This window comes from Dermacentor andersoni, chromosome 9 (assembly GCF_023375885.2).
Source record: "Dermacentor andersoni chromosome 9, qqDerAnde1_hic_scaffold, whole genome shotgun sequence".
Taxonomy (NCBI): domain Eukaryota; kingdom Metazoa; phylum Arthropoda; class Arachnida; order Ixodida; family Ixodidae; genus Dermacentor; species Dermacentor andersoni.
This window is the reverse complement of record NC_092822.1, coordinates 136,201,149-136,214,149: the sequence shown is the minus strand read 5'-3', so window position 1 is coordinate 136,214,149 and position 13,001 is coordinate 136,201,149. Positions and strand designations below refer to the sequence as shown.

General features: G+C 46.4%; 1 protein-coding gene across 1 annotated transcript in view; it reads left to right on the top strand.

Moving 5' to 3' along the window:
* Positions 1-1,014: 1,014 nt before the first annotated feature.
* Positions 1,015-13,001, top strand: part of LOC126529785 (uncharacterized) — a 76,264-nt gene continuing 64,277 nt past the window's right edge. The window contains exons 1-2 of the mRNA XM_055069897.1: positions 1,015-1,073; positions 1,241-1,504. Of these exons, the coding sequence (XP_054925872.1) occupies positions 1,444-1,504 (61 nt within the window). The 5' untranslated portion in view covers positions 1,015-1,073; positions 1,241-1,443. The remainder of the gene's footprint in view (positions 1,074-1,240; positions 1,505-13,001) is intronic.

The window sequence follows — 13,001 nt, the reverse complement described above, 5'->3', positions numbered from 1 at the left end:
AGGCACGGTCGCGGAGACTGCGAATGAGCGGAACACCAGTGTTGACGTCACTAAGCCGCGGTTTCCGGTCTCCGCTCGCATCGTCAGCGTCAGCAGTAGCGCGCGGCGCACGACGGGAGGCGGAGCTACAGCGCAATTTCAACCGACGATTGCGTCGTTCCTAAGTGAAAAATCCCCCCCAAAATTTTATCTTCATGGTTTATAAGGTTCCCGCATCCGTATATGAGCGTCTTATTGAATTCGACAGACTATTCAGCTTCCCTTTAAAAGACAAATGAAAGTAGAAGAAAAGGCAATTCGCCGCCACTAAGAGCTGAACATACGCATTACGCATATGACCGCTAGTGTGCTGCACCAATTAATTTGCAGCTTAAGAAGAACGTACACGCGAGACGAGCGAAATTTCGCAACTCAACGCAATTCGAATCATGCACTGCGCACAAACAAAGGAACAAGGACGGTGCGCAGACCGCGCACGGTGCATTGAAGGAACATCGCAAGTGCACAAGAAAAACGAAGTCACTCATTGTTTTTACAAACTGTACGTCATTGCTGTGCAGCAGTACAAATGTGTCAGTGATACACGTCTTCTCGTTCTGTCCGATCTATAAGAAGCTTCCATTAAACTGCGCGCGAGGATGTCTCCACTTTGGGCCAGGACTCGCGGACATTGCAAGATGACAGCGATGTTGCCCGCATCAGTGCGCATCTTTCTTGTTTCTTTGTACGCATACGAATAAACTTTAATAGCGCCATAGCGGTTATCGCGTGTTCACGTGCTCCTACCGTGTAAGGTGTGTGCTTTTCTTGAACCTCCAAGTATGAACAAACTAGTCGAGCAACACGTTCTGCTAAGCCGTACTATTTGAAGAAAGGCTATTGCCAGCAGCTGTGGTCCCGTCTATCTGTGCGAAACTGTTCTCCGAAATTCGTGCGCCACGAGGGGCGCTGGCTAGCTGACAGGTGTGACGTCACGCCGGTTATTGCTGCGCTCTGTTCAGAGAGTGATGCACAGGCCGACACGGGCGGGAGTCACGCTCTCCTGCTCCGCAGCAGAGGGCCGCAACTGCTGGGTAAGCACTGCGCTTTGGGATTATAACGAAGCGTTGTTTGCAAAGTTACTCTGAGGCTGAAAGTTGCCCGCCAGAGAAGCGACGACAGAAAAAAGAAACAGCCGCAGTGCAGAGTGTTTGTTCGTTCCATTGTGTTCCGCAGCGGAATTAACTCCCGCATGTTGCAGGCATAACTTGCACGACAGACTCGTACGACGCTTCCAAGACAAAGGCCGTGCAAAGCGACGAGATCGTAAATCTCGGCGCTGCTGGGCGCCTTTTGTTCCCGGTGCACGACTGGGCTGCGATATAAGCGGTGGTCCCACCCTCAACAAGCTGGCCTGAACGCAGCAGCTGAAGGAACGAGACCCCAGACGAGCCTGCGGCAAACATGAAGCTCGCCGTGGTAGTTTTGGTCACCCTGGTCGCACTGACAGCGGCCCATAAAGACAGTAAGTACTAAGATGCTTCATCTAGGGAGTGCGAGTTGATCGTCAGTGAGAACTTACACGGAGACTCGGAAACAAATTTGTACATGTTCTTGCTTTACGTCATTAGGTAGTGCGCATTCTCTTTTCGCCTTTATAATCAATAAATATGTCCCAAGCCGGGCAGCCGCATTTCGTTCCGGAATATTATTGCTGAATGGTAGCAGGCTTTCTTTATACACGAGCTTTTCACAGAAGCATGAAAGCCATAGCTAATCAGGTTAGGAAATGAACGCGTTTCTCACGAAGACATTTCCTGCTTCTGAGTTGCGGTTCTGTGGTGCTGCGGCCAAAGCTATCTGTAAAGTGCAAGTGCTCCCTTTAGAACACTAAACGAGGAAAGGCTAAGTTGTCTGAGTCCCAAAACAACAACTTACGAGGGACGCCCGAACTCCGGATTCATTTCGATAATGCATTTGAGATCGGGCGGCACGCGCTGCTCAATCATGGGTCGCTAATTTTGATTGCGCAGTTGTTTTAATGTGCGCCAGAGGCACTCCAGCTACTGCGGCCGGGCATCTAGCATAGCTGACAACAGAAAGAATGGTCGCTTAACGCAACTTTTGCAGATTATCATTTTCTAAAGCGCAATGAGGCAACCTGTATATTTCACGTCGCGTTAAGCGCTTCGAGTTTGGATTGATTTCTGACGAAGAAAGAATGAAAATTTCCATCTTGCGAGTTTCATCAGTGACGAATCGCGTACCGCGCGCTCCTTCCCGTGCGACGTGCTTTGCTGCTAGTGGGAAAATTTAGCGAATCAAGAATCGCGGAAAATTGAACGCTTTAGTGTGAACGTGGAATTTGCTTGCTCTTGCTCCTTAGGGACCTATGTAGTGCAACGTACTTGCTTCTTCTCCTTTCTTCATATTTTTTACCGTTACAAAGGTGCAGCTGTCTGGCCACAGTGACCTTCTGTTAGAAACTGCACAAGCACTGGCAGTCCGCAGAGATCCAGGTTCATGCTGCCGCAAGTTAATAAAACAGACAGCGTGCGCTTATAGGTTCTGCTCTTTCTTTTTTTTAATTTCGTACTGTAAGCCTTACACAGGCTCATACAGGAATGGGTAAGTGTAATACAGACAAAGAACGTCAAACAAAACATATCAAAACATATAAAAGGAAGGCCTGGCATACGCTAGCACAGTTAATATTCCTAACGTAACTGTTTTTTTTAAAAAGCGAGCACCTTTTTATTTTATTTTGGGAAGAGAAGAAAAGGCCAAAAAAGAAAAGTATATATATGCGAACGGATACACCTGTGTGTTCACATACACGGGTAGATCATAAACAAACCAATTCCAAAAGGCATTTATGAAAAGCTTAGATCAATAAATAAAATCGGAGAACGGTAAAGGTGGACAACAGCTCGGGAGTGACAAATTTTTCCCAGTTGCATTTAGCGAAACAATTCAAGTTTAGCGGTGAATGCATTCGTTGATGATGAACCCATGCCATCACGTGGTAGCTTATGCCAGAGTTCTATGGCAGATGGAAAACGGGAATATTTGAGCTCGATAAAAAAGGCCTTATACACTTGGCATGGTTGGTTCTGCTGGAGTGTTGGTAAGGTGGTCTGAGGTAGCCGCTCTTGTTGATAGCTATGTTGTCGTGATAAAGGAGATGCAGGAATTTCGGAGCCGTCGGCGGCTTTGCGGGGCGGCGCGGTTCCGCGGTGCAGTCACTCCCGGAGTGCTTGCGATGGACGAAGCGGAGAGCCTTGTTTGTCTCTGAACGTTTGGTCAGATAAGCTGGACGTGGATTCCAGACTATGTGCCTGTATTCGAGGATGGAACGGACGACAGATTTGGAGCTTGATAACACTGGGCGGCGCTGTTGCTAGCTTTCTACGAGAGGTTTCTCCTAGCTTTCTAGTAAGAGACGCTTGGAAGATTGGTGGAAGAAAAGTAGGGAAACGACCAAAAACGGAGACCTACAAAAACAAAGTTCGCAATAGGGGGCCAGAAAATTTGGCTGGGGGAATTCATCGTGGTTTCTTTCTTCTTTTTCTTTTTTTTTTCTTTTTGAACTAGGTAGGGCATTAGGCAGTATAATAGCTTGGTGGCGCAATCCACCGCGCCGTTCCAAAGGGGACGCTAATAACATCCATCCGCACGAAGAAAGCCTAACTGTCTAAACGCCTTCTGGCATGTATTGTTAATATGTGTGTCCCATTTCAGCGGCGTTGATACTGTTACCCCCCAATATTTAAACGATTGAGTGCGCGCAACAGGTGATCCCGTGATCTTGTAGTGGAATTGTAATCGCTTCTTTTTACGCGTCATCGACATACAGGCAGTCTTTCTTAAGTTTACGCCCATGCCCCATTCCTGGCACCAACTGGCAATGCGAGACAACGAAGAATTTAATTTTACTTGAGCGGCCTGTGCTCGCATTGTCGTGTATATGACGCAATCATCTGCGAAAAGTCTCAATGTCACTCCCGGCTCAATATGAAGGTGCAAATCACATACATATATAAATAAAATAGGACCTAATACAGAACCTTGCGGAACCCCTGGATAGACTTTTAACCATTCGGATTCTGCTTCGTCCACCTTAACGTACTGCCTTCGGTTAGAAAGGTATGCGTTTATCCATAATACTGTTTTGTCTTCAATGCCCATGCCACTAAGTTTTTTAATTAATTTCCAATGCCCTGTCGGACGCCTCCGAAAAGTGAATGAATATTACATCAGTTTAAGATGGACAGTTAATCACATCCGCAAAGTCGTGCACAATTTCTAGATGCGTGACTGCAGAAACTTCTTTGCGGAACCCGTATTGTTTGGAATACAGTAAGTTGTGTTCGTCCAAGTAGGTCATAATTGCTTTGCTAATTATATGCTCCATGTGCTTACCGCAAGAGCTGGTTAGAGAAATGGGCCTTTACGTGTTAACGCTCCACTTGTTATCGCCTTTGCGGACAGGGATGACTTTTCCACTTAACCAGTCTGTTGGTAGCGTAGAGGTTTGCAGAGACGCGGTGAATATTTCGTAGATAAAAGGCGTCAGTTCTTCTGCATAGCACCTTAAAAGCGTATTAGAAATATTGTACAGCTCTGAAGACTTTTTGACATCCATTTGCAGCAGCAAGTTCACAATTCCTTGTTCAGTGAACAACAGTGGTGCCATTGTTATCCCGAGGCTAAGTTCCTGTTCTATAGGTGGAGTAGAGCGCGTGAAAACCGACTGAAAATACGCGTTGAAGATGCTCGCTATTACGCTTGCGCCGTCAGTAATTTCACCATCATTTTCTAATTGAATAGCGGAGCATGCAGGCCTGGATGGGCAGCGCCAAAATATTTGTGGTTGTTGCGTCATGAGAGTTGTCGGTGAAGTAGAAAAGAAGATGGTTACGCGCGGACGTCATTGCAGCCTTAAGTTCACTGGAAAGTCCGTGAGTGTCGTCCGGGTTACTTCGGTTTCTGCGCACACGCTGTAATTTTCCTTTCATGTGAATAATGTTACGTGTTATCCACGGTTACTTACGCTTTATACGTTTTATTTTCGCTGGGATAAGGTTACTTTCACAGAATGCGATTCCTTCCTTAAATTTATACTATAGCTTGTCTACAGTTTCGTATCTTTCCAGATTGAAGCCACCTGGTAGTGTTTCTGAATAACCGATGACACCGACGTCATCAGCTCTGACAATTTTCTACAACCATGTGCTTTCCGTGCGTGGAGCGCCTGATATTCTTGCACCCGACCTTAATGCTAGTAGCTTGTGGTCTGATATGCCATCTTCTACTGTTATTTGCGATATCAAGTTATGCGAGACAAATGCAAGGTCCAGTGTTGAACTGCTTTGTCCTTGAATGCGTGTAGGCACCTTCACCAGCGGGTTTAATGAAAAGCTAAAGAAAATGTTTAGAAGTAAATGGCAGCTTGCGACTCCTTCTTAGTAATTTCTAATTTGTTCCAATTGCTAGAAGGAAAATTAACATTGCCTATAAAGACCATTTTGCTTCGTGAATTCGTGTAATGTACTCATAAGAAGCATTTGGTTTCCTGTAGATGCCTCCTATTAGTATTGTTATCTCATGCCCTGTACACCAAACACTTTAGTGGTTTGCAATGCGTTCCTCTGCACGAAAAGACAAACTCTGTTTTATTGCAATTGCCACCGACCCGTCCCACGAATATCGCAATCAGATCGGCGTAAGATCGAGTAACTTGGAAGAATCATGAATACCGGAATGTAGCCATGTTGCAGTAATGACGGTAATGTGAGGAGAGTACACGAGTATTAGTTGTTCAAATTTTTCAATATTGCGGACTATGCTACGCGCACTAGAACATATCAAGGACAATGAATCTACACTTTTACGTTGCCACATTCGGGCAGCTTTGGATTTCCCGGCATCTGCTTGACGGGTTTCTTTGAGGAGTAGTTTTGAATTTTTTGCTTGTCCCAAACGTACAACTTGTCGTTTACCTTAAGTTTGCTGTAGACAAGGGTAACCTTATCACCATTTTCTTCAGCTTTGCAAGACTGCCAAAGCTTACTGCCCTAAGCTAAGCTTTTAGTAGCACGAACGGATGCCGAAAAATCCTCCGAAATAGATAAAGAACTGCCTTTCAGTTTGAAACAGTTTTGAAGCACGGACATTTTTTCAGCGAAGTTATAAAAGCTTAGAATGACAGGTCGAACTCGGTTTTTTGTTATTTTACCTATACAGTGAACACGCTCAATTGATTGAACGTCTGCACCAATATTGTTAGAATGTTATTAATGACTACTTGCCTCAAGTTAGCGGCTGTTTCGTCAACTCGTTCTGTCAGCACATAAATGACAATATTATTACGGCGTCTCCTACTTTATATCTCGTCAAGTTTGTTATTCGGATGTTCCATTTGCGCACGTACAACATTAACTTTCTCTTCACACTTTATCAACGTTTCACTGTGTTGTTTGAAAGAAGCAAACGAGGTTTTAATTTCTGCTAGCCGAGATTGAACATTATGAAATCCGTTTTATAAAGTTTTCTGTAAACTTTTAAGTTCCTTAATATGTTCTAATATTTATTCGATTGTGCTCCGGCTTGCATTTTGCTCAACGTCGCCACCGAGCAGCAGAATCAAGCGGATCGTGTTGAAGGATTCAAATAAGGAAGACATGATGCACCGGGGGCTCAGCAGCACCACTGAACAGGCGCTATTACTTCTAACGCATTCAACAATTGACAATTTGTTACTACCCTGTACGACAAAGTGGTTACTCATGACGTCTGCGACGGTGCCGCCAAGCCCACTGAAGGGAGCCCCCGGTTGCTGCGGCCTTTTATAAGCGTCCGTTGATGTCGATGTTGTCGCTCGTTGAGCAAATGGCTCATCTGGGATCGTGGTTGCTGTCATGGTTGGTGCGCCCTCCACGTGCGCTGTGATTGTCGCAGCCAGGTGCAGCGATAACACAACGGCGCTGTGCGTACTTGTGCGTGGTAGAGCCATTGTCCCCTGCATGTGATGGTGGGCAACTGGTGCACGCGCAGAATGGCCAGCGATGCCAGCCATACCAAGCAGCATCTGCACGACAAAGAAGTGGCTACTCATGGCGGTGCCGCCAAGCCCACTCTTAGTGTGTGCGCCGAGCTCTTAGTAAATGCGTGTTTTCTAAAAAAAAATACTATACGCAGACTTCTCAGGCAACATAATTAGCGAAATAGGCTCACTGAGCTGGTTTTGTAACCAACACAAGAGCAATAAATTTTTGATAATAAATAATAATTTTGAAGAACGCCAAGAACCTCCCGTTTGATGTTGCAGTAATCGCATGTAGCTCCAGAACTCCCCTCGTTCGCGGATATTTGTCTGTAGGTAAATGGGTGCTGCGAAAAGAGCTGCTCTAGAAATTTCCGTCAGGTCAGTTTGTATGGCATGGAATGTAGAGAGAGAGAGAGGGAGAGAGAGGTAGAAACAGAAGAAAGAAGCTAGGTACGTTAATAAGAAACACGTCTAGTTGGCTTCCCACGCTGGAGAAATGGGAATGCAACGAACGGAGAGACAGCAGAGGGGTGAATCTGTGCACACGTGAGCGCACCGGACCAAGCACTCAGAGGCGCTCGCACAACTGGGTCGTTTTCGACACAGCATAAAGTGCTTTCATTATGGAACAGCTTCGACTAGGCACAAGAGGGAGAGAAGGGGACATGGGAACGTGCATCTAGGGTCACGCAGAGGAAGTCGACGCCAATAAGAACATGATGGCTGCTATTTGACCATTTCTCGCCCTTTCACCATTGAACACCACTTATCGCCATCACGTAACAGTGGTCGCATGAATCCGAGTTTCGAGGGAAAGGCGAAAGGTGCGAAAAATTCTGGGGAAAGTAATGACGTGTCATCGTCTTGTCAGTTAAGGTGCCGTCGTCCACACTGCTGGACGCGAGGGCCGGAGCTGCCCTCTGCGTCGCTACGCGCTCACCTGCGCTGGTTTTGTCAAGTAAAACACAAGGAATTTACACGCGGACGTGTACAACCGACCACAAGATTATGCGTACCCCGGGATCTAAAAAAAGAAATAAACAAGCATAATTTTGGAGCAGTTTCCGACCGTGCAGTAAAACTGTACAACGCTACGTTTTTCTTACGCATTATTAAAGGATGCACATACGAATACCAAGCTGGCTGCTCAGGCCGCAGAAATACCGGCGTTTTCCCAATTCCTTCTATTCGTAAGTTTCGGGTTCGAGTACACACACAAAAAAAAAATATTAAAGGAAATTAGAGATCGTATGTGAAACTGAACAAGGGCATGCATATCCGCAGCAGCAGCCTCAAATAACCACGAATATTCTTGTGCCCTGCGCTTAGTCAGCTAAGCAAGGGCACTTGATGGCGCGAACACCTAAATATTTGTCTGAAGACATCAGTTACGATGATAAGTGTTCCGAAACGTCCGATGTAGTAGTGTGCGTGGTTATTTGGGGCGAGCTCCACCGCTGGAAAGGCTGGCGCCACCGTCGACGTGACGTGGAATTAGGGATCACGTGGACACAGCGGCCGCGTCGGCTGCTTCGGAAGCGCCGAAGCGAGCTGAAAACGAAAGTTTAAAGTCCCACCTGTGCCGCGGTTCTGATTAGGTGATGAGGCTTTACCGCCTTGGGGGGGGGTCTGCTTGACAACGTTTGAAAGTACCAAAATAGGTAGTGACTGCCTTTGGAGGCGTGCAGCATGGTAGGCTACTGCTCGGGGCCGCAGTGTCGGACGTACGCAACGGAGCCCGGTGTCAGCTTTATTCACACGTAGCCTCAGGGCAAGGAGCTGCGTGAAGCTTGGCTCGCAAAACTTAGAACCGGCAGACAGCCATTGGCTACAACTCGGGTATGCAGCAAGCACAGACGCGAGGAAGATTTGTGCTATGGCGCCGGGGCTTCGCGATGTTCGGTGAGTAGCAGAAAACGCGCACTGAGACGCTCGCCCGCACCCGCTGCCCGGCTAATGTCATGACGGTTTGGTCTATGAACTCGTTGATGCTAGATACTGCGCAAGTTCACTGGAACGGAAAGGGAGTAAGACGCACATTAAAAAAAAGGCATGACATAAGTTCATGTTTGTGTTATGAACTAATGCTCTGGATTAGGAAAAGGAGCAGAGGGAAATCGCACGCTAAGACTGATAAACATACCGTGCGACGCAACTTGAGAAATAACATTGAAATTTTCAAGAATTTAGAAGACAGAAAAAGATTAAATCGTCGCGATGGCACATCACAGTCGCCGTAGGCGTCTTTCTCTTTATAACGAAATTATTTTTGAACGGTTCTAATAGCGTCCACGCAACAACAGTTGCTAGTGTAGTCTTTCCATCCCCTCACTCCAAGTTGAATAGGGCGCAAGCCGTTTCGCTTAGACTTCTACATACCAGCACATATCCGTGTCTGTCCGCTCTGCACGAGGCTTACCCCGACGTGTATCGCGACGACGCCTGCCCGTCCTGCGGCCAGACCTCCACTCTAGCGCACATGCTCTGGGAGTGCGGGTCGACATACCCCAAGTTCATCAAGGAGGAGTGGGACTCGCTTCTGCGTAGCCCCGCTCTAGAATAGCAAATCCTGGCCCTCCGGCGTGCCCGCGACCGGGCCGGTGGGCTAAACCTGCCGGTCCCGATGTGGGACTAGGCGGGTGCGCGCCGAGTTCGCGTCCTCGCCGGACCTGCAATAAAGTTTCTTCACTCACTCGCTCACTCGCTCACTCGCTCACTCACTCACTGACTCACTCTCTCACTCACTGTCAAATGCGCATATCCTGTGGTCTAAAGCTCACGGCTCGATGCAAAAACGCGTTCACAGCGAAAGCAAAGCATTGTGCGCGAACATGCATGCAGACCCGCAGTCGGTCTCCGCGAACCCGTGCGATAGCTGCATCGAGGCTGCATTCTGTTGTGCCCCATTTGGGTATACAGACAGCCCACTAAAAGAACATATTTCACATAATTTACTCTCAGCGTTTGCCTACCTTTAACGCAAGAAGCCGGTTCGGGAGACTCCGTCGTGGTGACCACGCGCAGTGGCGATCACTGTACGTATTTGGTAAATAGATGGTAAATGATTCTGTGCTTTCAGTTTGCCCAAGGTATCGGCAGTAAAAAACTTATCTCGCATTGAGTGTATTTACATAAATGTCCAGGAGGGCTGCCGCGTGTTGTTTTTATTGAGCGCCGTAAGCGAAATTTATGAGGAGCGCTCCGCGTGAATCTTCATACTACGCAAGGGGGGCGCTTCCGACAGATGGCGACACCGTAACTCCTCGCCCCCAATATTTTACGTAGTTCTCTTATGCCGCCGTTAAGCAAGGCACGTCCACAGAGGAAAAGCCGCCGTGTTGGCGCAGTGCCAATTAAGGGCCATGGCGGCCGCATTCCGATGGAGGAGAGAACGAGCCGTGCATTGGGTGTAGCCGGATGGTCGAAATTAATCCGCATTCATCCCACTGTACAGCGTGCCTCATAATCAGACCCTGGTTTTTGCTCATAAAACCCCAGGATTTAGTTTATTTTACTATAGAGTAAAATTACTATTATGCCGCCATTGTGACAGGAAATACGATATTTGATCGACACGCATTCCTGGGTGAGACACAGCAGCCTAAGACAGAGAGAGAGTTTATTAGAGCAAAGCCAAGGATGTTAGCCCGGGCTAGCATGCACTAGCTTGCTACTCCGCACAGGGGAAAAAAGAATGGGACAAAACAGGGTGTGATGGAGGACGATGCAAACGTGTCGTACGAGCGATTGGGCTCGGCTGGCTGTTCGTGTGCACGTTGGCTGAGAGAAAAGCGCGTAGCTGGCACAGCTCGCAAGGATTCAGCACTTTGTCTTGTGTCAGCTTCCGCATTGTGTTGGACTATAGACTATAGTCGTTTAAGACAGAATGCACAACCTCTGCTTATACACGAACTATCATGAAAAAAAAAAGAAAAATTGTCGGCCCTTCCACTCAGTGAAGATGAATCATAAGCGAAGCTTGTCATTTAAATACCTAACCATCCCCTTTGCAGTCAATATTATGTTTACTTGAATGTGCCCTTGTGATTAACGAGATGTGTACTGGTGGCATACGTGAAGACAAGTTGGCAGTGAAACGCATGTTTATTGAACTTTGGAAACTTCTCCCATTAACTTTTTTTTTTTGCAAGTGAGGAGAGTAGCCTTGTGATCGCTGCAACGGGTTCGGTCATGTCGATGTGACACATGTCGTTTGCGAATCTACACACGTACGTCTTATGGTAGTGGGTACGTTCACATGAGTGCAACACCGAAGTGAGAAGCGCTGAAACACGAATGTAATCAGCCACTGTTGTTTTTGTTTGGGAACGTTCGAGTCCTCTGCTTTGCGGGCGTGTGGGCCACGGCGTGTTTTGCTCGCTCACGGGGCATACGAGCCATTGGATTTTTGCGAACAGACACGGACGTTCAGGCTAGACATATACACAAGCGTCGCCTATAAAGAACCTGCGTGAAAAACGGAACAAGAAAGAAGAGATTCTTGAATTATCGAGCGCAGCACATTACTTATATTTGATAGATAATCGCACATTGCCAATACCACTGCACGTTTGTTTTGAATTTCGAATGAGAATCTAATACTTCTGCTTGTAACTGAAATATTTTCACACGAAAATTAGATAGTTCGTTGCTTCGAATACTCGATATTGCCGCACAATATACCTACCTACAGAGAATATGGAACTTAGCCTGTCCTGGAAAATGACGAGACATTTTAGTTTATGGTAATCTTCAAGTTGTCCAGTTCAACGAATTACCAAACAGCATTGCTTAGTTTGAGGAATGAAACACGCTTACTGAGGGTGTTCGTCGCATGATGGAGTGTATAAGTGCGACTGAACGAGGACGTAGAAAGAAACAGATACACAGAGACAGCGCTTCACTGTTAACGACAGATTTTCTTTCCTTTCGTACGTATCGATATATATATATATATATATATATATATATATATATATATATATATATATATATATATATATATATATATATATATATATATATATATATATATAAAGCGCGATGGACGGATGCCTTACGCACATTTCTTTTTGTTTAGCCATCGCAAGCACCTCCCATATTTCTCGCTCCGTTTTTGTTTTTGATATGCCAATCACTGTGGTGCTTTCTAGTAGCGGAGAGCATTTGCATTGTTTGCAATGTGCAGCCAAGTTGCTAGGTGCTGTCAGAAGCTGGCACGTGTATTTGTGCTCCCGTGGCCTATCGTTTAGACAACGTCCAGTTTGCCCGATGTATACTTTCCCGCAATCTAGTGGGATTTGATAAACAACTGAAGTGGCACATTCCACGTACTTTTTCACGTGCTTAGTCTGACAGACCGTAGCACTAGGGTTTGCCTCTTTGGATCCTGCGTTCACCCTCTTGCACATGCCTTTTAGTTTTTGTGGGGCGGAGAACAGAACTTGAACGTCATGGCGTTGGGCTGTCTTTTTTATCCTATGTGACAAGCCATGAATGTAAGGCAACACCACGCGTTTTTTCGATTTTTCGTTTTCCTGTGTTTTCTGCCTTTTCCTGTTGGTTCTGATTTCGGGCAACAAGTTTTCACAGATTTGCACCACCATGCCATTCGGGTACCCACTGTTTCTTAAGCGGCTTACTTGCAAATCGATGCTCTCCCTGACAGCATGGCGGCATGATTTTTCAATTGCTTGACTGATGCAAGCCTTGGCGATGCCTCTTTTATGATTTCAGAATGGCATGAGTCATCCCTCAGGATTTCTTTTTCTCCTCTAGTTTTCTAGCACCAGCAGATGTGGGAGTCTCTGAGCCTAATATTTATATCAAGGTACTGCAAACGACCTTCGGTAGGGGTCTCGTACGTGAACTCTAAACCTTCATGCGCTTTCTTGAACATGCTGATGACAGTTTCTACACTGAATGGATCGGTTTGGTCTTCTTTCATGCACACCAAATTATCGTCAACATATCT